Source organism: Caloenas nicobarica, chromosome 11 (genome assembly GCF_036013445.1).
Source record: "Caloenas nicobarica isolate bCalNic1 chromosome 11, bCalNic1.hap1, whole genome shotgun sequence".
Lineage (NCBI taxonomy): Eukaryota > Metazoa > Chordata > Aves > Columbiformes > Columbidae > Caloenas > Caloenas nicobarica.
Genome location: NC_088255.1, coordinates 6,285,326 through 6,312,153, shown reverse-complemented (window position 1 = coordinate 6,312,153; position 26,828 = coordinate 6,285,326). Strand labels below are relative to the sequence as shown.

The window sequence follows — 26,828 nt, the reverse complement described above, 5'->3', positions numbered from 1 at the left end:
TGCCGAGCCCCGGGGCGGCTCCGTGCCCGGGCGTGGGCCCCGCTGTCCCGGGCGGTGCGGGGCCGCCGGGCGCGCTGTGCTCCCTCCCGAGTGCGAAAGGAAACGTCTCCGCTATTTTTTCTTTAAGGCAGTGAGAAACGGAGGTTTCTTATCTGCGTGGAAAGCAAAATCTCTCCTTTGGCCGTGGACATCCCGTTTGGTATCGCACTTGCATCGCTCGGGGGTGATTTGAGTTCGGCGCGTCCCCCCGATGCCACCGCGTACAGACCGGTATATGTCATTTGCCCGCTGGATGCGTGATTAGCAAGTTCATGGTTACATTTGTTCTTCCTGCCTGCTGTTCCGGCACTGTTAGGTCTATTTATTTCTTGGCACTTCTCTGCCTCAGAGACAGATGACTACAGCGTACTCTATTCCGCCCGCTCTTCCCCTCTGAACACTTATTTCTAGTTGCCAGCAACTAGTGTCCACCACGACGCGAGAGGCACGTACGCACCAATACTCGCCGCCGTAGATGTTCAGACAACGGCAAGGCGGGTTCCTGCCCCGCTGCGAGCGGGCTGGCCGAGCCGGCCGGGCACCCGGGAGCTCGTCCCTCCCGCTGGCGAGCGGACCGGAGCGGAGCGCGGCCGCAGCGCTCCCGCCGCCGCGGGCGGGCGGATGCGCTCCGGGGGAAGCGCAAGGGCTTTCCGCGCTCAGCTCCCGCTGTTCCCCGCCGCCGTTCGATGCGGCCGGCCGGCGGGTTCGTTGCCGGCCACCGCCTCGATCTGCGCGGATCGGGGCGGGGAGGCTCCCTTTCCACCCCTCCGTCTCCGTCGCACGGGCAGGAGGAGCGCGATGTTGCACAACCCGCTTCCTTTTTCTTTCGCTTCGCAGCGCCGCGGGCAGCGGCGGCGAGTGCGCGGGGTGCCCGTCTACACCCCGGGAGGGAGGACCGGTGCTGCCCGCCCGCTCCCCGCAAGCTGCGGCGCCGGGGCGGCCCGCTGGCTGCGCGGCCCCGCGGGGACGGTCGCGGTCGAGGCCGCGCCCCGGGGACACAGACCAAGGGGGCCGACCTGTCTCCGAGGGGGATGGGGGCTGAATCCTCAGCGGGGCGCGGGGAAATGGAGACGGGACCGCGCATCCCGCGGGAGGCACGGGCCGCCTGCCGGGCCGTGCCCCTGCCCGTGGCGGCGGAGCGAAGGAGGCCGGGCAGGGCGGTGACTCCCGCCCCGCCCCGGCAGAGTCGCGGCGGTGGCGCGTCCCGTTACCGGCGGCCGAGCCCGCGCTGTCCCCGGCGCGGCGGGAGCAGGTGTCCGGGGGCAGGAGCCCGGGGCAGCGCGGCGGGGGCGGGGCCGGTGGCGGACCTCGCGGGGCCGGACGGGCGAGCGGCCCGGGGGCGCGGCGCGGCGGCGGACTCGGCGCGCCCGCGGCAGGAGGGAGCCGGAGCGCCCGAAAAGCCGTGAGGGGAGGGGAGGGCGGAGGGGCGGGAGGGGGGGAGGCAGGCGGGCGGCGGGCGCATGCGCTCTGGCGGGCCGTGCCATATTGGAATGAGGCAGTGAGCGGAGCGCCGGGGAGCCCGAGCCCCGGCAGCGGCGCAGGGCTGGAAAAACTCCCCGCAGGTGAGGCGGGCGGCAGCGGCGCCCGCGCGCGGTCGGAGCGGCCTCGGGCGCAGCTGTTGGGGGCGTTTTGCCGGCGGGGCGCGGGGCCCGGAGGGTTTTTCCGGGCTCCCGAAGTTTGGATGCGGGAAAAAGGCGGCGAGGGAGGAGGAGGAGGAGGGAAGAGGCAGGCGGAGCGCGGCGGGGAGGCGGCGGCGGCGGCAGCGCGGGGGGAGCCGCGTTCGCCCGCGCCGAGGAGCGATGCGCGGGGCTGGCCAGCCGCCGCGCGCAACTGCCCGCGCGCAACTCTGCGCGCGCCCGCTAGGGGCCCGCGGCGTCCCGCGGCGCGTCGGGCCGAAGTTGCCCTCCTGGCCGGCCCCGCGCCCCGCCGAGGGGGCGCCCGCCGGGGGGACGCGCCCGGGCCCCGCCGCCCGCCCGGCCCCCGCGGGAACTTTGTGCGCGCCGCGCCTCCGCCCCGGCGCGGCGCGGTCCTTGCCCACGCCCGCGGGGGGCCGAGCCCACCGAGCGCCTCTCGCTCGCCCCCCTCCCCCTCAAAATGGCGGTGGAAGGGGACCTTTAAACCTCGCTCCGCTCCGCACCCCCGTCGGGCGCGGCCGTGCCCCGCTCGGCGCGGCGCGCGTCCCGCCCGGGGCAGCGGCTGGCGTCGGTCCTCGTCAAGTGGCCCGTCAGCGGGCGGCTCTTCGCCTCCCGTTCTGGATGGGTGGGTGGGTGTGGGAGGAGAGGGACGGGCGCCGCCTCCGCGACCGCGCCGCCGGCTCTCCCGCAGCGCCGCCGCCCGCGCTGCGGGGCCTGCGCTGCCGCGGGGCCGGGCATTGTGTGCGCGCCGCGCCCGCCGCCGCCGCTCCGCACCTCCGGCGTCTCCGCGCCCCGCGGCGCTCCGGCGAGCGAGAGCCTTTGTCTCTCGGGGAGTCGGGCTGCGCTGCCCGCCGCTTCTGCACCTGAAGTCGTAAATCCGCCGCCGGTGACACGGCCGGGGCGGCCGCCGAGGTGCCGGGGATGCCCCGGGACGCCAACTTCGGGCGGGGGAGGAACCGGCGCCGGGGCAGCGGCTGCGGGAGGGCGCCCGCCCGGGCAGCGCCGGTGGAAGAGGGAGGGCGGAATGCCCGCATGGGAAGGACTGTGCAAGTTTTCCGTCTGTTGGTTTTGCAAACTTGTTACCAGGGCTCCCCCCGCCCCCCTCCGCAGTGGAAATAATGAAAGGAGAAGAAAAACAACGCGGCAGTTAATCGTGAATTTTTAACTACGTTCGCTATTGCAGTTCCACAAGGCCCTTATTTATTCAGAAATAGGCCAGTGATGCCCGTTTCACAGTCACATGTGTGCTTTAGCAGAACAATTATATCCACTTTGGAGAAACTTGTTGCCATTGTAAAATGGTTTTACGTTGTAACCTTTATGTCTGACAGTTTTAGCCGCTCTGACAGCAGAATTCTGGTGGGAGAGGTTTTACAGCAAAAGAAAAGGCCTACCTTGCTGTTTCTTTGCTATTCCTTCCTTCATGGGAGCTGGCTGCTGTCAGTAGCCCAGGAGGTTACCATAGCGAACATCTCCGTAAGGCAGAATATAAGGTGCATCGTGCAAAAGTCATGCAGGAGAAAATGATAGCGCATCTTGCAAATTCAGAAATACCATTGTTTTGCTACTTACTTAAGGTTTACGATGTATGTGAACTGGTCAGAAACATCTGGTTTCTAAGAGAAAAAGTTGTTAATGGGAAATAGTCTTGTTCTTACTGGAGGAGGGGCTGTAACGTGTAGTGTCTACAGCACTTGGCAGCATAGAATCCCAATCTGGTTAAGGTCTGTGATTACTGTTTCAAAATAGCCCGCTTTTTGGGCAAAGTAAGTCAATGTTAAGATGAAAAGATATCGTTGACTGTTAACATAGGTTTCCTGTGTAGTAGGTATTACTGACATGGATTTTACAATTAAAAAGAGTAAAAAAGCATACGTCTATCTCAAAGATTGTCTCTAGAAAGATTTAGTGGGCATCCTGCTTTCAGTTCAGCCATTTCCTCTTTTACTTTTGGTTTGTGAATTGGTGCTGTGATTGAAGGATGAGAATGAAATCTAGTTCTTCCCAGAACCTGTGTTAGTGGGAAAATGGGAAGATGCTTCTGGACACAACAGACAACAAAACGGATAGATCTCACTCTGCCTTTCTTTACAACTTACACCTAAGACATAGCATGAAGTGTTGGGGGAATGGCTTTACGTATGTTCGGTGTACATCTCTGCCGGGCAGTTACACCGCAAGACTTATGCATCTGGTTATGTTAAAGCTGGCATGCACGTTATCCACTGGAGACAGCAGTGCAAGATAGATAGCTGAGAAACAGTGGCAGATCTTAGCAGTTATTTATTTGTACTGTTTTTCCTTTGCAGTTTTTTTTCCTCTCTAGTATTAATTTGCTGGTATTGAATTGTCTTATCTGAGTCTTAAACCTGGCGAATCTCTTGAGCAGTTGCTGTGTGGAAAAGAAAGGTGGGTTAAGTGTAAGATGACATGTTAATGACTGACATAGTTTGCATGGTGTAATCCTTATGTTCTGGGAACCCTTTCACTGCCTCATGGGGAAGATGTTAAAGAGTATTGCAAAAATACATTTGCAATGCTGTATTTTGGTTACAGGGTTTTTGTTGTTGTTTCATGGCTGACCAATGACAGCTCTAGACCTTTGCGTCTCTGTCGTGCTTACTTTTTGAATCTACTATACTGGTTGGAAATCACTTTAACATCATTACCGTGCTTCCACTTGTGAAGTTTGGCCGCGACACGATCATCATGTGGTGATGCAGACGTCAATACAGTCACTTTGCGCTGTTTTGACTTAAGTACTGTCCTGCAAGTGATGCGCTTCAGACGCATGGCAACTTAATTACACGAACACGTTGACAGTGAAATGACTCATGTTAAATTCACTGAAGAGTCCTTTAAGTACAGGAGAAATTGAAACCTGGGAGGTGCTTAGTAAGGGGCATTTTGGCAAGAGAGCTTTCAATACCTAAAAACACAGGGCTTGTGTTACATCCGTTGTTCCTATGTGACAATGGCAGTGTTGCAGAATAGTCTTTGGATTTGGTTTCTTGAGCTTTTAAATGTGCGTTTCTGTATCTTGTAGACTGGTCATTGACTTAAAACCATGTAGCCTGTGGAAGTTACAAATGTTTTCTGGAACTAAATTGTCTTTCTTTTGTGCCGTCCATCTGACTCATCTTGCTTGATGATGAGCAGATTTTGTATGTTGCATTTGTTTTGGGAGCTTTGAGCATCAGTGTTGCTCCTGGTAGTGGACTTGACTTAGTGCCTATTTCCTTCTGCTTTGGGGAAATGGCTTTCAGTGTTTGGGTCATAGGTTCACACTTGAGGTGGGTATTGTTTGAAGTATGTATTTATTTATTTGCTTGAAGTGTCAGGGGATAAAGAGGGGATAAAGTAAGGGAGTGGGGTTGATTGTTGTTGTTTTTCTTTTTTCTTTTGATTCAAATGCTTGCTGAAATTGCCCTGAAAGCAAGTGTGAAATATTCCTGAAAGGAATATTTGGCAGTTCACGTTCTCTAAGTTTAGCAAAAGTTGAAAATGAGAGTAAATTTTTATGTTAGTTATATATTAATATCTTATTATTTTGAAAGCTGTGTCATCAGTGGAATTGTATTTTTTTATATATTTTTTTTCTAACTGTAACCCATAACTCTTTCCACTGCTCTATTTTTTTAATATTGATAAAGCCTATGAAAGAAGCATTGAGATGTTATTTATTGCTCATTTGATTTTAAAATGGTTTTGGTTCTAAGGATACAGAATATATTTTTTTGTAAAAGTAAGACCTGATGCATGTAAGACACATATGCGTTTTGTGTTTTGTCTGTAACCACATTCAACTTTTCTCCCTTTTTCTGGACTTTGCTGACAACCTTTGTGGATTGGTGGTGATTTTGTGTTTTGTCTGTAACCACATTCAATTTTTCTCCCTTTTTCTGGACTTTGCTGACAACCTTTGTGGATTGGTGGTGATCATGGAATAATAATATGGTGGTGGTTGTTGTTATTATTCTGCTCCTCCTATCTTATGGGTGAGATTGTATTTTTTTAAGTGTTCTTAGCAAAGGCTAGTCTGTAAAATTGAAGTATTACAACACGAGTTCTATTTTGCATTCTTAATAGGGCTTCTCTTAGGGGAGTCACTTGTTTGAATATTTTAAATGTTCCTCTATGAGAAAGGAGGGTGTGAGCTTAGGCTGGAACAAGATATTCTGCATATTAGTTGGGACTCTCCAGGTAACTCTCCGTGTCTCTGGGAAATGAGTGTATTTTAATGAATGCAAAGCTGCATAGTAGTTACAGCATCCTATATGAATGCTTTGAAAACACTTGGAAGTTGGAAAGCATTGAGTCTTAGGGGTAGCTTTCTGCTTTGTTTGTTTTCGCGGTGTTGGATGGTCACCCACACACAGCACCGAGGAGCCTTTTCCTGGGCGCTGTGCACGTAACCGAGGCCTGGGAGCCCCGGGACTGCCAGCCCTCAGCACAGGGGCTCCTTCCTCTGCCTCCCCCTCCTCTGCTTCCTCCCTTTCCTCTCCTGGATCCTCTGCAATATCTGCATTAGTCTTTCTTTCGATGGAGACAGTGATGCTCAGATTTATATTCCTTGTGAAAACAAGCATTCTAGTACAACACTTGTAGGATCTTAATATCATTGAGACCCCTGCCCCTCTGTCACGTTTTCTTGACTGGGTTTGATGAAGAGTTGTGAGAGGATAGGCAGAAAACTGTGTACATGCAGACATGTCAGATTAATCAGATGAGCCTTGTTTCCTGAGAAAACCAGCTAAGCGGTAGTGGACTTCATCAAGGTTTGCAGTAAAATAGCCATCTCTTCTGTAGATACCTGACTCTTAATAGGAGAATTTCTGCTCTTTCAGGCTTGCTTTGTATTAATAAGACAGAGTAGTCTTAAATGACTACCTTTTTGCTGTGCAGATTGCTTCTTGTAAACAATGCTCAAATAGGAGTTCTGCTTTCATGTAAAGTAGGTGGGTACCACGCGTGGTTTGTTTTGGCTTTTTTCACCCATTCAGATTTGGGAGGTGAACTGATTGCCAATGCTCACCTATAGTTCAGGTGAGTTGCTAGTTACAGAGGTAATTTTAACAGTTTGTTCAGATTATGTGGACGTTTAAAATAAGATTATTGTCCCTAAAGTCACCCTGAGGAGCAGCTTGCTGGTTTTCAAGGCCGTTGTTTATATTGCTGTAGCACTTCATTTACACTGGTTTATTTGCTGTTGCACTTGAGGATGCTCTTCTTCACTGCAGAAATGATCTCTTTCTTCAAACAGATGAGTTGGGAAGGAGACTAGTGGAATTTGATGTTATCTAAAAATGGTGCAGCTATTAAACCAGCTTTGAGATTTTCTGAGAGTGCTGATGAGAGAGAGAAGAGATGCATCTTGGATTTTTTTTTTTTTTCCTGTAAGAGTAAACTCGGCAGGGCTGAGTAACCTCCTCCCCCATTTTGGCTGATTGGAGTCGAGGGCTCTCAGCTCGTCTCAAGAGGTGCTCTGTCTTGCAGAATTGGGTCATTGGTTGAAAGTAATGGTGGTGGTGGGGAACCCTGCAAGGTTTTGCTGTTTGTCACTTAATCTTTTTCAAGGATATAAGGGACTGGAGCAGTGATATTGAAGTAGATATCAAGTGGATTGGAGAAGATGAACCCCATCGTGATGTATTTAGAGGCTGTACTCTCTATTTCTTCTGGGGATGGGTGAGAGAAAGCCATAAATAGCACCTTTGGATTTGTCATTGTTTCCAGAAGAAACTGATGAAGTCAGGAAGCGAAGGCGCTTCCCCTCCGGTGCTGGTGCACGTTTATTACAAGTGGCTCTGGGAGTTCTGTGGACGTCTTGCCTCTCTGTACTGGAGTAAGTGATGCCTTGGCATTTCTTATCTCTTTCTTAGTCTCTTGACCTGTGAAAATATATATAAACGTAAGATTTTATTTGGGCTATTTTTTTTTCTTTTTGTAGCTTGATTGAAGTAAATACATTTGGGAATGCCTAGCTCCTCAAGAATTGTAGTAATACACACATTTGCAGCTCCAGCATGCTCTTTGCTCTGTGCATGGGGAGCCATGGCCTCTGATTTAAGAAGGACAAGTCATTTGTTTTGAAATCATAAAAAGTATTTTAAATCTAAGGACTGTAAAACTCCATTATAATGTAAAGCCTAGTCTGAAACTAGGTTGGATATGTATCTTTGTATCTGAAACTAGGGTGTGTAAGCATCTTACTCTCTTGTCAGAGCATCTTCTCTTGAAAGGAGGCCACTGTTGGCCTCAGAACTCATTAACTTTGCTCAGAGAATGAGGACGTGGTGCTGAAAAAGCCGTGGTGTTTCTAAGCAGGACTGAGCAATGCTGTTGAAGCCTGACAGGTGTCTGTATTATATACACAGGCTTTCTCTCTCATATATACTTTAGTATTTGTATTTTGCTAATGTCAAATTCCAAATATTCCCCCATTCATGTTGTAAGTACTAAACTGTTCAAGTGGTATTTCAAATAAATGGCAAGATCCATGCAACAAAATTGACGAAGAAATGCCCAGGTAGGCAATGCCCAGCAGGCAGGCAGGGGAGAGCGCGGGATGCGCTCTGGTGGTTGGGCCGGCAGGACCCGCATAACGTGCATCCTAAAAGAGAAATTCTTGAAGAAGGCAGTGGTTGCTTCCAGGATTAACTCTGCTCGTTGCTCTTTAAAGTGTTACCATGAGGGTTCAACTAATGGCCCTAAGAAATAATGAAAGTGCGGATCAGTCAGAAGTGTTACATATATAGCACTAATTGGCCATTTGAACCGAACTAGTCAACTCCTTTTAAATGAATGCGATCGTTTGCACAGGCATATGAAAATCTTCCCCTCCATCAGGGAAGTTTTTTCTCTTTTATTTGCAAAACAACACTTAAGTTAGCAGCATGGCTTTTTAGTCTAGCAGCCAAGAGCAAAAGTCTTGCTTTTTAACGTGACTTTTTTAATGTCTTAAGTCATTTGTTAAACTTTTTAAATAGATTTGTAGGAGGGGGGAGGAACTGAATTTTGAATTCCCATTGCTGTTATAACCAAATCTTACTTTTTGAACTTACTCTCTAGCAAATTTAAGCATGTGTTTTGTCATGAAAACCAGCGTATTTAGGGAAGTGGCTTGGCTAAGCACGTTAATCCAGAGTTTATTGTGGTAATAAGCTAGTTCTGGATAATTCTAGTTTAGCTGCAAGTGTAGAGGGAGTGTGTCCAACAGTTGGTTCATTTGGGTTTGTTTTCTTTTCAACCAGTTCAGCTTAGGTAAGTAAGAGTTAATGACTGGAAACTGAAAAATTAAGGAAGTCTGCCTCCTCCTCTTCCAATCAGGGAGTACAAATAAGGAGCGTAATAGCTGGAAGGATAAGGTGACCAGAAAAAAAAATCCCCTTTCTTAATTGCAATTAATGTTTCTTGGTTTAACTCTATGTACTTATTAAATTGAAACCCAAAATACTGTTTTCTTTGTATCTGTTTTTTGTATATATGCTTTTAAGGCAAGAATGTTACTTAGCTAAGTAAAATGAAAGTGCAGTTTTTATTTCTAATTGGCGTCCAATTTCCATCTAAAAGCAACTTGACATAAATTGTGATTCTTACAATTATCCAATAAGAAATACAAAAATTTTCTTTTTATAGTAAAGCTAACTTTTTTATTTAAATATTCAGGTTTAATCTTTTGCATTTATACTTTGTTTTCAAAGAGTGGTTGAATCTTGCTGGTAACTATTTTTAGGTTATTGAGAAGTTGCAGTATCACCTAGTTTAATATGCTTTTTAAAGGCAATTTATATAAATGCTCTTGTTTTGTGCTGTTACATAGATAGTGACATCAAACCTGCAAATGTGAGTGATATGTAACAAAACAATATAACTGTCTATCAGCTGGCAGAGGCACCTTTATAGAAAAACAGCAGTGTTGATGTTTCTAGATAGGTGTCTTTTCAGAGAGCTGGGTGGCGGTGGTTACAGTGGTCAGACTGGGAGAGTCTCTGGAACAAGCCGTGTCTTTTGGGTTTCAGAGACTAATAGTGTGGGAATTCCTTATTACCTGTTCAAAAGGGAGAAATCTGTCTTACTGCAATGCAAGAACTTGATTCCTTACAAAAGGCATAGCAAAATCCACTTTAACGTATGAAATTACCCTTTCTGAGTTCCTGCCTTAGCAGTGGGGTTTGAAAGAGACAGCAGCTGCTAGAGGTGGCCGAGAAGTTTCCCTGCGACAGCTTTGAGTCCAGCTTAAGCCGTGTGATGAGCATGAAAATTGCCATAATGTGTCAGATCAGTAGGACACCTAGGACTGTGTCTCACCTCAAAAAACTTTAGAAATGAGGATAAGAAACAGTGAAGTAGAGCAGGATCCTTCTTGCTGCTGGTGACTTGGCTGTGCGGGAACCAGCGATTTGCCCCCTTCTCCGCCCGCTTGTCTGGTCCTCTCTGAATCCGCAGCCACCCCTGGTTGTGAGTCTGCAGTTTAATTGTGCGCAATGTGAAAAGGTGCTTCAGTTTGAGTTTTCTGGTTCTTGTGGTAGGAGAAATAGTGAGTAACCTTTTCTTATTCTTCTTTGTCAGACTGGTTTTGATTTTACACATCTCTATTGTGCTCTTCCATAGTTGCAGCGTTCATCTCAAAGAAGGAACCCGTTCTGTTGTACAGAGGATGCTGAAGGCTGTCGACAGCTCTGTGTGTGCAGTGCTGGGCTGGGCAGGACTGCTCTTTCTGGCTGTGGGTATTTCTGAACCTTGCCATAAAACTGAATTGTACAGCTCTCTCTGTTAGTGTATAAGTATTTCAAGCCTCTGATCATCTTTGACACCTTTTCTGTGCATCTTGTAGTCTCGCCATGGCTGTTTGACACCAGCACTACATGCTGTCTCAAGGGGCTGTGGATTTCTAGAATTGTAGCAGGGTGTTTTCTGTTTTCTTTTCCATTCCTTGGGGCTTTTAATGAGTATGGAATTGATGCTCCAAGGGAATTAGTCATAACAACTTCAAAATCTTGAGTTGCTGTAGCTAATTTAGATGTCATTGTATAAGTGAGGTTATTTCTTTCTCTGTGTTGTCTTATCTTGCCTTTAATTTCATCTTCTATTATCCTTCTGTGGTTCTTAGCAAACAACATTTATTTTTCATCTCCTAAATAGTTCTGTATTGTCTTAAAACTTTGCACTTATTTCATGTTTGTGTGCTTCTCTTAAAAAGCAGGACTCAGTACAGACTCAATAGTCCTCCTTGTGTTGTGAAAATTAACTTTTTATTTCTGTCATTACTTCCTGTCCTTATAATCAGCCTTTTAAAGTACAAGGTGGTCTTCCAGAAAATGCTCCAAAATTGTTCAAGTCTCTGTGGACAATAGTAGGTCCTGGGAAGACAGTCCTGTGTCTGTGGACACCAAGCTTGCGAGATGTTTGCTTTCCTTGTGTTGAAGACACAGAGTGGGAATTAACGGTGCTCAGAGCAGTGTGCACTGGTCTGATGGATTTTCTTTTTCCAGTGTCAAGTGGGTGTTTCCGTACCGAGCCCACGGGCAGGGGGAGCAGGGTGCTGCAGCTCAGGGGAGGTGTGCCTGAGGTGCCCGCCTGGGGGTGCATGTGTGTCCTTGGTGGCCTTTGGACATTCATGCAGGTATTTCGCAGGGGAGAGGAGGAAGGAAGTAAATTGGATGGAACTAAATTGTATCCTTGTAGCAATATTAATACTGCAAAAAAATTTCCACATGCAGGAGACTTCAACTAGCAATTCTTAGCAGTTACAGTAAACAATTTTTTATTTAAGAGTTTTCATTGTGGTGGTGGAGGATGTATAGACCAGAAATGCTGATCCCACTTACATATTTCTGTTATGGTTTTGACCACCCTCTCACCTGAGGTGACCATTGAACTTGGTTTTGGCCTTAATGCCCAGGTTGTGTCATATCCTTAGGAAAACTCTTACTTCTTGAAGTCATTAAATTAAGTTACCTTTGACTTGTACTACTGTGCAACATATGGTAATGAATTTAACGCTGATATTTTCAACATTAAAAAATAATCTTATTCTGAATTTCCCTGGTCGTGAATTTTTAAAAATGCTATTAATTAAAAGAAGTGTTCCAGGCTTCCACACTGCCACCAGCCTACATGCTATGGTGTGCATAGATCACCAGTTAGTTCAGTTTGGAAAATGGCAAAGCGAACATCCTCAGTCCGGATGAAGAGGTCACACCAGTCTCTGTACGGTGCCGTGTGAACTCCCTGTGTCTGACACCTGTGTGGTGTGCACAGGAGAACATGCATTTTGCATTTAATCCATGTTATGTGGGAATATACCACAATCCAAAGAATTTATATTCCACATAAATTACTTCTGTATAAGGTAGTAAGTACATTGGAGATTGTTGAATTGAGAAGCCAGAGAAGTTATTTCATTTTGCAGTTAATGAGTGTTTTTTCTGTCAGCCCTTTTGAAAAATCCGTTCATTATTTCTTTGTACCTCAGCAATTTTCTGTTCATCTTATGGCTATTCACTTCTTCTGGGTGTGCCCAGCCCTGGCATAGAAGAACAAGCTTTTAATCTTGTGTGTTTAGAAGACTATTTTTGTAACCATAAGGGCTAACAAAGTACTTTACAAGAATTAAAGTTAAGATACTGCAGAAGTGTTGACCTCAGCTTTGGAAAGCTTTTAGAGAGTATTTTTTTTTTCTAGGCCAGTTCTTTGCTCAGATTAGGTGCTTGCTTTGCATAGAGATCCAATAATTCATTTTTTTACATTCTTGTTACTCCTCTCAGTGATCATGGCGATGCTTGTCTGTGCAATTTCTGGCTGCAGCCGAGGGCAGCACTTCAGCGTGCGATGGGATCGTTTACGTCCAGCGCTGCACTGGCCGCTTGATGTTTTGCTGGCAACTCCATATCTGTGCAGGGCAAACCCAAACAGACTTGGGCTGTCAGCAGAGATGTTTATTGAACAAAACCAGGCGAATGGTTTTCTATTCCGTTTAATCAAGAGTATATTTAAAATCTAATCTCCCAGTGGAAGTACGTGATTATAATACATACAGGTATTTCTAGGAGTTTTAGCTCTTTAAGAACTTCGATGGGCCTACCACTAGATGTAGAGTATTGTCACAGGGGAAGAAAATCTAGGAGACTTCATAAAATAACTTTTTAAGGTAGTTCTTTCAGGATTAAGGTATTCTTTGATTTTCTGAGGCACTGTTTTTATTGCATCCCACTGGAAAATTAAAATTCTGAGTTAATAATCACAACTATTGATTCCAAAGTTGAAATGGAACTTGAATAGAAGAGTCGTATCATTCTTTTGTATTTATATGTTAACAACAGACATAAGGTTGCATGTGCTTGAAAAAATATCCACAGAACTTTGTGAGGATGGGGCTGTAAAAATATTTCAATTCTTAAAAAGTGTGGATTAGAAAACACTTTTGACAATAGTGTAAATATTCCATTGTTGTCAAGATCAAGCTTTGAAATTGTATGCCTAAAAATAGAGAAATCTTTTTCAGTTGCTGTCTATCTTTTGAGCCCTTAGGCTCAAGTCTTGTTTTTTTCTCTGTATGAACAGAAGTGCAAAAAAAAAAATCTTAAAATGAGAACAGATTTTCATATAATTTTACCAGTCCTGATGCTGAGGTAATAAGAACATCAACACGTACTGTGAGCTCTTCACTAAAACGCTGTGCTGTCACTGCTCTTAGGCCTTTAGGCCTGTTAATGTTCTTGCGATTTGCAATTTGTATTGTTGAAAGCTGTTGTCTTTTTTAAATTCTTTTTTATTTTTCCTCTTTATTTAAGCTTTCAGTACTTTTAAAGGGAGGAATGGGAAGGAAATGTATCAGTTAATGAGCAATAACAAAAGGCAGGGCCATATTTTTGTGGCATTGCCTGGAGAGAGAGAATTCCATGATTTAACACAGCTCGTAATATTGTAATATTGTAATTCCATTTAGGAGGAAAAGATATGGGGGAAAGCCATGTTTTGCCGTCACAGTTTGTAAGTGCATAGAGTGGTAGAGTCTTAGTAGTGACTCAAATGGAGCTTCAGCAAGTGACACCAGCGTTTCTCGGGGTAACGCAGAACCAGCTCAGGAGCTGCAGTGACAATAGGTGGCCGTGTGGCTCCCTGTCAGGTGGTTTGAAGGTCATGGTTGGTTGAAGATGTTCCAAGAACAAATGCGGGGACTTTTGAGGATTATTTTTGTTGATGCCTGAAGTCTCTCAGAATTAATCAATCCGCTAAGATTTCGTAGCCAGCCCTATGTATGTTTTTCTCAGTTTTCTAGACTTAGAATGCCACATTTAAAACCGTGTTGCTCTGAAGCGTTTTCTCAGCCTGTTATGAAACATAATGCACTTCACAGAAAAGACTCGGGTGCTGCTTTAACACCCGAAGTGTATTAAGTAATCCAGTCTGGAAGGTGAGAAGTAACTGTATTTCTGTGCTTTTAGCCTCTTATTATTGCTGCTTGGGCATGGCGTTAAGAGATGTGCTGGCAGTGGAACCGAAATAGTGGCCAAATTCTGCACTGCAAGTAATGGCAGCAGGAAAAGGGTTTTTCTTTTCACATGTGAAGAGTTAAGTGTCAGGTCATCAGACAGTCAGGAGAGTCTATCGGTGATCTAACAGCAGCTTGTCTTTGTGAGATTTGTTGGATCCTACAGGTAGAACAAAGAGCTTGTTACAGTACCCCAAATCCACAGTTTCAAATAGACTCTATATAAGTGTGTCCTGTAAGTGTCTGCTAGTTGAATAGAATTTTTCTAAGCCTTGTGATGGAGCTTGGGACATTGATATTTCTGGGATCCCTTCAGATACAAAAGGGCATGGTTTTGGTTATCATTACAATGTACCTCCTTTAGATACACATTTATTTCCATTAAAAACATCTTTGCTAATCTGAACTGGAACCCTTTTAAAACAAAATGCGAATGAAATCTTGGAAAGCAGTGGGAAACCTCAGGACTCTGTAGTGAAAGGATTGAACTCTGCCATCCACAGCCTCTTATGAATAAAGTTAGCCTTCTAAAGATAAAAGGAAATTCAATTACAAAGCCAGAAGGAGGGTGAAGGGCTATAATTAAAACACATAATCCTAAAAACAACATGAACAGTGCTTTTTCATGTTAAAGCAGTGCGCTTTGTGTGTGCAGTTGCTGTTGCTTAAGATTATTGATTTAGTTTCCTAGGGGAAACACTTTTTGAGAGGATGCGAAAAGGATGATGTCTGGTGGTGTAACTGGCAGCGTAATTTCACGCAAGCATTGTACTTACAGGCAGCTCAGTGGAGAGATTTCCTTTACAGCTTGCTAATCTTTCTTTTAAAAGAACAAAACAAACCAGCAAATGAAGTGCTGCTTCTGCTTTTTTTCTCACGCAAAGGGCAGTTGTCCTCCCAGCCCGAGGACGAGCGCTTCAGACAGCAGGAGGAGCCACAGGCAGCACGGGGACAGCTCGTTCTCTCCGGCTCCATCCACACCAGCCTCACTCCTCAACCTTTAGTAGTTTGGACCCTGATTCTCAAAGTGTTTGGAGTCCAACTCCCATTAAGGCAATCAGCGTTGGTGCCTAAAACCTTCGATAGGTTATATGGCCTGAGGTCCACATTAATCTGGGAACTTGAAAATTCTCTTTAGAGTTTTGTGCTAAATGCTAATTCTGTGTGGTAGTAAATACACATCTGCTCAGCATCACTGTTTCTCTGCTAATTAGCTGCTCAGTCTTATGCTAATGACAGGAGTTGGATTAGAGCACCTATCTTTTTGGGAGTGAAGCATTCGGTTGGAGCTAGGAGTGTTTCATTATCAGGACTGGCTTTTATGATAAAAATATTCTGATTCCATCGAGCGGGGTGAAGTTGTGTGTACACACTGACCTGCTCACCGCAGCTCTGTGGGAAATGAGGACATGGAGGTGTACGCGAGTCATTGGAGTCGACGGACTGTCCGTCTGTCGGACCCCGTTCCTCCAGCAACCGCAGCTGGTTTGGTTTCACAAACATGGATGGTGTCAGATTTGATGGAGAGAAAGAAGGAAAAGGGAAATGAAAAAGAAAGGAATAGAGCTGGCAAAAGAAAAATGAAGGTGAGTGTAGAGATCACGATTGAACATGAACTTCACAGTCAAGAGGTTTTGGAATGTCTTTTGAATGCTTTTCTCTTATGCTATTAATACCATTCAAAAACTCATCTCTTTACCTGTACTCTGGAGTTAAGTATTACCGTTTCCTTGGGTTATTTAATACTTTAGACTGATAGCTTGATAAAATTTTAGTACTGTTATTTCCTGAGTTATTTTGTGCAAAAAATGTATCAGTGAAGAAAATATTTTGAATTATTGTAAAGAAAGTGCCAATTTCATGTAGTAGTTGATGTGCATGTCTTATTCTCTGCTCAAATACTGTATGCAAGTTTATAGAAAAAATTGCTGCTTATATTGAGTGAACTTAGTGTAAAAAAAAAAAAAAGGCAGTGCAAATTTAGTAATGGGTTTTATTAGTGAAAAAACATTATTCCTTCATTTAATCTTTAACATGATATACCCGATGCCCTGTTTGTCTGCTTTTTAAAAAATAACTTGTGCTGTCAGTTTAGTTACTTTCATAAAACTAATAATTAAAAAATACACAATTAGAAACTAAAAGTAGCTCTGCTTTTCAACTGGAGAAAGCAAGTGTGTAATCACAGTGCTCAGATGAACAGGTTCCTGGAATCAGGTTGCAACCAGTGCCTTTGCATTTTGAATCTGTAAAAAGGGCACAATCCTTTCAGAAAAAGTCACTGAAAACCCTGTTTCTGCAAGAGACGAGCATGCATATTTTCTCCTGATCTGGTTGGAAATACAAGTGGAGGAACCTCAACATGTTAATAGTGTTTTTCATGAATTTAAATACTTGTGTGTGACTCAGATCCTTCCCTGAGGATGTTTCCTGGTGGTTTGTGTCAGACAGAGAAGTCCCAGGCTTCAGTTTGAAACTGGCATTTCCCGAGTATGTCTTGCACTGAAAGTTTTGCGGTAGCTTTTAAATGACTTTAAGTGACTGCTGCCCTTTGAGGAGCTTCATCTGTGATGGGTTTGATATAATGATGAGCTGTTGGCAGTGGGATGGTGTTGCTGGGGAATGGAGCTGGGGTTGGGGGGAAGGTCTTTATGGTGGCCAACCCAACTTTTGAGATGGATTGAATTAATGGTGGAACTGCAGTGCAAATATTTGGGTCTTGAAGACTGTAGGAGTGACTTTTGTGTATTTCATTAAACATCTTAGGGAGAAATTTGAGTGTTGGCAGAGAACCACAGCAAGGGGAAGGGAGAGACTTCTGAAAACAAAATATAGAACAAACTTTGAGGTTTTGGCAAGTCTTTTGTAATGCTGAATGTTGAAAATCTTTGTGAATCATTGTAATAGCTCGGGACATTGCTATAGCGTACTCTGGTATTGTACAGATGTATTCTAGATGTTTCTGATGCTTCCTCATATAAAAAATTACAGGGCTCGACATTTTCCACGTGCTGTAGGTGCTAAAGATGTGTGGAGAATGACCTACAGAGCACATTAAATACAGAGCAGTTGTTCTTGCTCACAAGTGACCCTCTGTTCCCCCACAACAGAAATTTGCCATTTTTACCATTGCCACTTTTGTAAGAGTTGGGTATTTTTATAAAAAACCTTAAGACGCCAGCACTCTGTCTTACCTTTTGTGCATGTTTGTATCTTCCCACTTTTGAGAGTGGGTTGTTAACTCTGAAGCCTGATTATTATTTCCACTGCCATTCTGGGGATATACTTCTACTAGCACTGGCTTTCAGCAGTTGTTTTGGTTTTTTAATCATGAGGGTTGTTCTGGTAACTAGGCACCCATGGATGTGTTTGCAGGCTGTATGTAGATGGACATTAATTGACTTGGTCATATGACATCTTTTCGGCCAACAGGCTGAGTTATTTCTTACACTACTAGTATGAAGTTACAGAGTCCCCAAATGTGCATGATATTTCTCTTTATCTGTTGTCTAAAGTTTGCTTCAGAGAAGCAAGTAGAAGTTATTTAGTGGAAAGTGAGCCTAGTTTCAATTTATCCCCTGACTAACTTGAGGAAGGTTGGCCTGTGATTTTGAAAACTTAAAGAAAAAAAAAAACCTGCAAAACTCTACTACAAATATGCTAATAGAGAGTTGATTCTTTGTCACTAGTTATGCAGTTCCCTTCAATAACCAATCAACTGTAAAGCAATAACTTTTAGCAATATTATTTTAACTTGAATTTTATTTGAGCTACTCTGTTTTGTTATTCCCTTACATCAGTCAGTGAGGCTTCATGTGTGGGTGTTCCCTTAACCTGATTTTATCAGAATAATCCAACTTTATAAATTGTTTTGAGCCTAAAAAGATAAGTTTTGACAGTCCTCTACAGGAAGTTGTGGTAATAACATTCTCTGGTAATTATACAGATATTTGTTAACTTTTGTTTAAAAAGCAGAGTGAGCTCAGGGTAAAACTCTTCCCATCACCATAGACACTATAATATTGCTAGATAGATAAAATTTAACACTGGAAAATGAAACCTTTCGTGGTTTACCTCTCTTCTTACCACCCTCTCCCCTGCAAAATGACAAAGGCTTTGCAGTCGTTATGTGGATAAAAAAAGGCTGAAAACATTTGTCCTGTCTTGAAAATAACACGAAGTTTGCAGTAACATTAGTTCAGAGTTGCAGCAGATAAGAGGTATGATGTGCCTTCTGGGTTTTTGTGGGTTGCCTGTCAGGTTTTAAAAACTGAAATGGAATATTGTGTTAGGATAGAAACAAGATCGCATCTATCCAAATACAAGAACCCCTTAAAATTATAGGGAGTGACATGAGGAAAATTACGGAGTTCATGTTTGCTCGTTCATGCTATCAGTTTGTTTTTGGGCAAAAGATGAAGAGTGTTACAGCGAATATAGCGGCTGGCAGGAGGATTTTGACTCTTGCTCCGCGGGGGCAGTGCTGGTGCTGGAGGGACCCGGCTGCACCCCCGCGGGTCGGGGCCGTGTGTCCCGGCAATAACCGTGTGCCAGCGCCAGGACACCTGCAACGGAGCCGCCATGGCTTAATGTGCCCGTAGTACACAAAATGTAATGATTCACTTTCGTTACTTTGCAGTTCGTTGTTGCTTGAAGACCTTCCATAACAGTCTTTTCCTTGTGAGGACAAAAACCAGAAAAAAGGTTAAGAAAAATCCTTGGGTTTGGCTGTTGCAGCTTTTCAGTCATTGTTATAAGTATGAAATTGCAGTGAACACATTTGCCTCTTCTAGTTAAAGCAGAAAGGACACATATCTATTTTTTATTCATGCCCGTTAGGCCTGGTTTGTGACCAATGTGAAGAATGCAAGGAGCACACACGGGCTGTTGTTACTGCCTGGTGGTACCTGCGTTACTTCGTATTGGGCCGTCTCACAGACATCATGTGAACAGCTTTTGACCTCCCAGCTTGAGCTGCCGTCACACTGGCAGCCTGGAGCTTCTTCACGTGCGACGATTTCTCTCTATCAAAACTGGTTTAGTGACAGGTTTCCTTACACCTTATCTCTACTCCCCCTTGCTTAGCGTGCGGTTCAGCTACAGCAGCAGGGGGTATTCTTAACCTGCATTAAGGGTACATGTGAGAGACTTACGCTGATCAAACTGGGGACCGGTTCTGAGGTGAGCTTTAATGTCTCGCAAATCCCTTGAGCCATGCAGCTTTCTCAGCGTAAACGTGTCAGGTGGCCTTTTCAGCTACTTGACGGTGACTGATTATTAGTGTGCAGACACTTGTATGCTGTACGAAATTTCCATCTTCCCTTTGCTCGATTACAGTTTCTCCCTAACCACGAGGTTTCCTGTTCTTCTGGTGGCATCTGATTCTCCTCCTAAATTTACACAATTTCTCTGATGTTGTCATTATATAGATATAAAAAGCTGAAAGATATGTCACTGAGCAGATGAAAATCTAGATATTAGGTCTTGTTTAATCTGATGTCTAAGGCAAAGCTGCTGATAAATATGTTCTAATGTTTAAATTAAACACTTTAAGGTTTATCACTTAATACATTTTAATAACTGAGATGGCAATCAAACTTGCTGTTGGAGTAAGTGCTCCCTGAGGGTCATGTAGAAAAAATGGGTAGAAATTTTGAATAAGGAAGGTGTGGCATGAATTACTGTAGTGGGATTTCTAAGAAGTGCTGACATGTTCCACATGCTTTCAGCTGCGCTGAAATCTGATTGTTTTGACCAACTCAAGATCTGCAATTCCTCAAGTTTTTTATTAACTTTTGATTTCCTGTGTGAAATGACATTATCATGATGTCATGCTGCTGGGCTTCTCTTGCAAGGTCTCATTCACTCTGAGGCAGAAGTGGCCTATGTGGATTAACTTTGGCCATGGGAGTCTGCACTGGAGATGGAGATGCTTTTAAAATGAATCTCTTTTAGCTTTCCCTTTTTAAAAATTACCCTTATTATTGTCTCTTTGCAAGAATACCCTTTTTTAGTAAAAGGTTGGTACTGCAAATTACAATAATGTTGCACCGCAGCACCACTTTGGGTATTATCACATAAATCCCACGTGACCTTGCATGTCTGAGCTGAATTCTCCGTTTTCTGTTTGTGTTAGAAGCAGAAGGCTGGTGTGAAGTACAAGCGCAATACAAACCGGTGTAGGCACCTGTCCTCTCTTGGGACATCAGATACATTTGTTCAGCAATTTACAGTAGTAGTCTGAATCTCTAGTAAGTGGAAATTTGATGTGAAGGCTCTGGTTGTACCTGGGGCATTACCCAGCTCTGCACCAGATGATTTGCCTTCTTTCACACTTTGCCAGTACATGGTGTAAAGACTCTCTTCAAATGGGATGCTCGGAAAGCTGCCAGATGTTGTTTTGCTGTCTGCAGACAACACTCCCTTATTAGGTCTTTAGTTTGGTGCATCAGAGAAGAAAAAGTACATGCTGTTAAAGTAGAAGGTTATTTTCAGCTTTACTGTTTAAAACAGAAGATCTGGATTGGGAGCTCGGAATCCCATATTGCTAAAACAGTGAAGTGGCAGTGAAGAGTAAACCAAATTTCTCATTTCCTCTTAACAACTCCCCAAGAGCATTTGATTTCAGTAGTTTTTCTTTAGATACTGATAGCGGATTAATTTAGTTATATTATAAATTAATAAGCCCTCATGGCATTTAACTTAACTCCTACTTTGTTTATTCCTTTTGCATTATTGTCTTTAACATCAGTGCTGCTATAAATTGTGGAAACTAATTTGTGTGTCTTCTGCCCACAATCTCTTGATAGCAAAGTACTACAGGCTGTGCTATATGAGGACTAAAAATCACTATTACAGAATTGGGATTTTTATTTGGTAGACATCTATTTAAGATCAAGACGATGTTTCTAAAAGACACTGACATTTATATGCCTTTTGGGTGGTTATGAATTCTTGGTAATAGGTGTTTATGATGTGATCTCTTTATCTTAACTGGCTGTAAATGCACAAGCTCTGAAAATAATAACTTGGGGTATTGCATTATAGGAAAGCGCACGGAGAGCAGAGGCAGCCAGCCTGTGCTTCACTCAAATCGAGAGCGTGCCCAATATTGTGCGGTATTGCTAAGCTAATCTAAGTTGTCTGTGTTCATTGACAACTAAAACCAGAACTCATTACACTTTTAGTAATTTGGATTGAAGGAATGAGAAGATTTTATGTCTGCCGAGCAGTTCTTTGGCAGTGCTGGGTGTAACTGCCTGACTGCCCCTCATCGCACTCTGGCTTGGGGATCAGTTCAATGACAGCCAGTTGTACACGCGCTGCTCGGGTGTCGATGGCATTAGACACCCGGCATTGCCACTACTTGCTCAGTTTTTTGTTTGTGGTAACAATCATGAGCGTGACTCTGGAGCAGGGAGGTCAGGCAACTTAAGAGCAGCTCAAAATTTTAACTTAACGCCGTGAATGGCATTTGGCTCTAAATTCTTTAATCCCCAGCTGCCTCTGAAGGCAAGTGGCCTTTTGGGAAAGCTTTTCTGATCAGCCTCACCTACATATTTGCAGGCAGTGGAAGTACCTGCAAACAGCCAGCCTGAGAAAAAAGCCAGTGGTAAATTCCAAATTTCCTCATTTTTCTCAGCCCCCATCATCCTGCTGCTCTCTAGAGGCAGATATGCTGGGCGATAGGACACCTTTGAACTCGGCTCTTTAGGTCGGTTCTCTAAGCCCAGCAGAAGTTGTCCACATTCACTAGTCCAAAGCAGATCCAGCATCATAAACCAAAGGCAAATGGAATAAGCCTCAATTAAAAAGAAATGGTTTCCCAAGAAGAAATACTGAGTAAAACCCACAAAACAACTTTATCTTGTATGCTGAGTGATGAGTGAAATGGCCGGGCTGAAGAGCCAGGTACCTGCTGAGGTAGAACAGCGGTGCTGTTGGGCAGGAGGCGGCAGGCAGCCCGGCTCTGGCTGCTGCGACTTCAGCAGTTCCGAGCCCCGATCGCTGTGTCCCCGCTACTGCTGTGGTTCACCAAATGTTTTTTCTGCTTGGCTGCAGCACAGGGCTCGGAGACGATGCCTGAAGGCTGATGGCATTCCCCAGTTGAGGGGTTACTGCTGCCATGGATCTGGCATCTTCAGCATAATGTATACCGTGGGTTTCAGGTACAAGCAAGTAGATCTTTTCTGAGTAATAACCTCCATGGATCTGGTCCAGCTGACTGCATTGTGTACAATAGATGTCCAAAGCTTTTGATAGTTGTAGATAAAGTGTTGTTTCCCATTCCGTTCAGTAAGCGCTAAGAGGAGAAAGAAAGATATCCACCGAGCCTAAATCAATAAAAAGTAACACTGAATTATCTTGACAATGAACCTTTTTTTTCATTTGAAAAAAACTTTAGAGGACAGGCACTCTGTTCCTGACAGTGACTGATGGATGCGGCTCAGAGTCTAAACTGTAAACCAGCTCTCATATTGATTAAAATGTGTTTGTGTACCTCGCTGGGGGAGAATGGAAAAGTTTGATGTGATGAGCACAGATGAATTTTCATATGATGCTACTGTATGAATGAAGCAAGTGTTTTCAATATATTTTGGTTTCAGTTTGTATTCCTGGTCTATGGTAAATGAAGTTGTGGTACCTTTAAAAGCAGCTGAAGTAAAGATTTTCATTTAGCACAAGAAGCTGAAGTATGTTTCTCCTCTTAACAGTTTTTTTTCCCTTGGAACAAGCATAGTTGCTGTCATATATAAGTTCACTTGAGTTTCGGAGGTACCAGACTGTGCTATAGTGTAAACACAGCTGCTATTGAGTAAAATAGCTTCAGTCTTCTCTAAAGTATACAAGTTCGGTGTTAGTGCAATAATAGATGCTTATTTTATTAACTGTTAGTCTGCCTGTCAACTTTCTTGGCCAGCTAAAATGATGAAGTACCCCATGTGCCTGGCCTGCCATTAATTGATAAGGGATGCACATGGAGAGTACAGCTGTAGCTTAATTGAGAAAACCTACATCTTCTGGTCACCCCCAGGAATGAATAGAGGGGTTCCTTCCTCAGGCTGTAGTATGGAAAGCGTACATGTAATGATGTGCAACCCTTGTTATTTATGCTCGTTAGGTTTGTTTATAGAACATGCCTGAATGTTGGGTACAGTTGCATGTACTTTAAATACCAACATAGATAAGGTCATCTTGTGTTCAGCACTGAGTGGGAAACTGGTCAGGAGCAATTAATCAAGTACTAGTGAGTGCTGATAGACATAACCTGTCCTAATTATTATAACCCCTCCTAGTTATTATAGGTAACTCTACTTATTTATTTTTATTGCTGTATGGATGCTTGTATTTCCAATGGATCTTTTCCTAATTTATATAAGTTTTCTTTATTTTTATTTTTATTTTTTAGCTTATCAAGGACAACTTACCTAATACATAGGTTAAATGGCATCATACATTTTAGCTGATAAATGCCAGTTCCTGCATGGCTATGCTTATTTCACATAATCTGGGCATAATGATTCTCAGATCAGAACCAGCTTCAAGGAGGGTCCTTCCGTAAACCTATGTCTCTGAGTTCCACAAGTTCTTGGACTAAAAAAGTAAAAGTGCACTTGTGGAATTTTATCCTTATAATAGCTTAAATATAATTTAACTAACACAGCTCAACTTTATGTGACCGTAGAGTGTTTAAATATGTAGAGTTTGTCAGATATCAATATTTAGCATTTTAACAAGGCTGAGGTCCCATGTGCTATTTGTGAATTGGTTTTTTTTTTATTTTGAAGTCTCTGGTGTGTAAATCTCCTGAAGTTATCTTTAGCAGCACTGGTGTTCTCCTCAGGCCACAACATGGCCTGGATGCCTAGATGCGTAGACGCAGGGTGGATTTACAGCGGAACGCTCTGCCTGTCTGCTCAGATGCTCAGGGACAACACCTGAAACTCTGCTCGGTGGCTGCAGAACCAGCTCATGTTTGTGCCTCTGCTGCACGTCCCTGCTCGGCAAAACCAGGGTCATGGAGCTATTGGCTGTGCTGCTTCACATGCTGGTGTTGCAAGTTAATTCCTGCTTGAGAAGTTTTGGGAGTTCATGTTAATGCAGAACAAATGTTTTTTACTCCGAGCTCCTTGATTTCCAGTCAGTGCTTAAATATTTCTTACAACTCCATCAGAACGGAGCCTTTGCTCCATCGTACGGTTCCAAGCAAAATGGGTGTCATTCCGCACCGCAGCAGATCGCAGAATGTGCGTATACATTGTATGATAACCAGGATGATGTCACACTAATGGGTTTATAAGTAACTGCAGTTATGAAATCTCATTCATCTTTGCTGCTAAAGTTGAGTACTGTACCTGACTGGAAAGATGAAGGGGGTAGTAGTTGCTTATAAATCTTATAAACAGGGAGATTGAGCCTGGACACAGTCTCCTGCCGTGTGAGTTTGCTCCAGCAGAAAGTTTAGTGTGGGGCAGGGATGAACGAGTGGATGTGGAGCTGCCTTTCTGGGGGTAGTGCAGCCTTATTCTGATTTAGTTATGTGTGAAACTATAGCCAAGTTGTAAAGGATGCTCACAGGTCTTTTAAAAATAGGTAAGGGGTACAGTCTAGAAGCAAACATCTTTTTGAAATACGTTTCCGTGTTCCATGTTGAGGCTGAGCCCTGAGGAGCTGTGATTCTCAAGGAAAGCCTGACCTTTTCTTCCAGGTTTCTCCATTCTCTGTAACATCAAAGGTTTTTGTAGCACATGTTGAGGCAAGAGCTTATTTGGACATTATTAACTGTTAGCGCTTTGATTTCTGCTCTCTTCGTTGGTACTTGTTTGTGGAGGCATGGTGCAGGTGGAAGGTTTTTTGTGATGCAGACCCAGGAGCAGCATGATGTCCGCTGTTTCTGCACTGAGTCCAAGTACGGAGGTGAACAAAGCAATTTTGAGTTTCCCTGTTCGTGTTGGGGTATTTTGAATCGGAAGGTTGAGATAGCTCTGCGTTTTCACTTCCCTTCACACACCAAAATCTAAACTCTCTGTTTTATCTTCATCTGAAAGTGAGTGGTAGACCAAAATAAAATTTAGGAGGGGAAAAAGACAGCTCTGAAAAATTTACATTTATTCCAGTTTTCTTCCTCATGCTGATCTCTAACAGGCAAACTCCCTCTGCAGCTCCTTTCTGCTTTTCTCCATCTTTTTCCAGTTCTGGTGCCTGAGAGCTGGAAGAGTGAATCATATTGAGCACGTCCCTGCCCTCGTGGGTTGCCCTAAGCCAGCATAAAGCCACAACACATACAGCCAATTTCAGCCAGAAACAGCCAGTAGATTTTTTTTTTTTCTTCTCAGTAACTGTATTTTATCACAGTAACTGATGTACAAATGAACTGACTTGTAATTAATATCAAGGAAAATTTAACCCAGTTGTTATTTAAATCATGTATTAATCTTGGTAGCAGCATGTGTGGGGTTTTGTACCATCATGCAGTGAAGACAGTGTGGAAAGTTAAAGATAAAACAGTAAAAATCATTGAAAGCTGACAAATTAGAAGGCTGTGAGAAATATTTACAGTATTGTAGTAGTGAATGCTGTGGAGCTCATGGATGCAGGAAATGAATAAGCCCTTTGGAGTGTTGGTCTCAGAGCCTTTTCTCTCATCACAGAGGCAGGTGCAATGGATTCCTTTGGCTGAAACAAAGGAAAACTTTGAGTCCTGAAAGAAACTGAGTGTGTGGACTTGGGATGGCCTGTGTGTGGGAAGACCAGGACTTTTTGTTTGCTCTTTGTTTTTGCTAGGAGTTGAGCAGAATGAAATCTGTATATGCAACAATTTATTTTTTGTTTTGTTTTGTTTATTTTTCCCTGTATTCTTTAGATCTAGGAAGTGCTCACTTTCACCCTGAAGTGCCAGTAAGTGGGATTTGTAGGGCAGGAATTTTAAGTGTAGGAGAGATTTGCTATGACAGCGTGTTGTAGGTCAGTAAAATAAATTACCAGATCTTTTTCCAAAGCATTTGATTTGGCTGGTCCCCAACTCCTTCATGGAAATCTCTGGACCAGCTAGTTAATGTTTGTAAGAGAAAATTTTGTTTCTGAAACAACTGATTATTTTCTAGATGCTTATTCTTTCACCTTTTGTTTCCTGATCCTTAGGACAACATTGCAGTGATTGTTTTTACTGACTCCCCTGTTTTCCCTCTCCATCATGTGGCTCCCCCTCTCCCAGTTTTGGTTGTACCATGAGAAAGAGCCTAACACCTTTCCTTTCTTGAGGCTTTTCTTACAAAATGTAACCTTTTGAGGCATGACACTTCCTTAAATACATACGTTACAATACTGCTGTGGTCAGGGAATGGAGTGGTGCTAAAAATGATCTTTTTCTTGTTGTCTGAGAAGTATTGTGGCATTCCCACTTTTGAATCCAAACAAAACTAAGGATGAAACAGTGCTATTTCCGAAGCTATAGTCAATCTCCATAATAAAAAACGCTGAAAAAGTAACTAGTACCACTAAAAGAGTACATGCAGGAGATAAGATTTAAAATCCCATGGTCTGGAAAGAAAGGCTGCTCAGAACGTGCCTTGCTCAAGATCTCAGAGTAAGGTTTGAACTGGAAAAGCTTCTGATCTCCCCTACCTGTTGTGTTTGTAGCAAATGAAGTGCAAACGTAT

The 26,828-nt window shown here is 43.9% G+C and overlaps 1 protein-coding gene across 1 annotated transcript; it reads right to left on the bottom strand.

The window, feature by feature from the left end:
* Positions 1–384: 384 nt before the first annotated feature.
* LOC135993199 (basic proline-rich protein-like) lies at positions 385–4,466 on the bottom strand. Its single transcript, XM_065642866.1, has 2 exons — positions 4,343–4,466; positions 385–2,732 (listed from the first exon to the last, which is right to left on the bottom strand). Exons 1-2 carry the CDS (start codon positions 4,464–4,466, stop codon positions 385–387), a joined length of 2,472 nt encoding a protein of 823 aa, XP_065498938.1.
* Positions 4,467–26,828: the final 22,362 nt, after the last annotated feature.

Bases quoted from the DNA above. Each gene is read 5' to 3' on its own strand.
- LOC135993199 (XM_065642866.1), bottom strand. From the start codon at position 4,466: ATGCGTCTGAAGCGCATCACTTGCAGGACAGTACTTAAGTCAAAACAG. The intron at 2,733-4,342 runs GTAATGATGTTA...CAAAACCAACAG, and splicing joins ACTTCACAAGTGGAAGCACG to ACGGAAAACTTGCACAGTCC.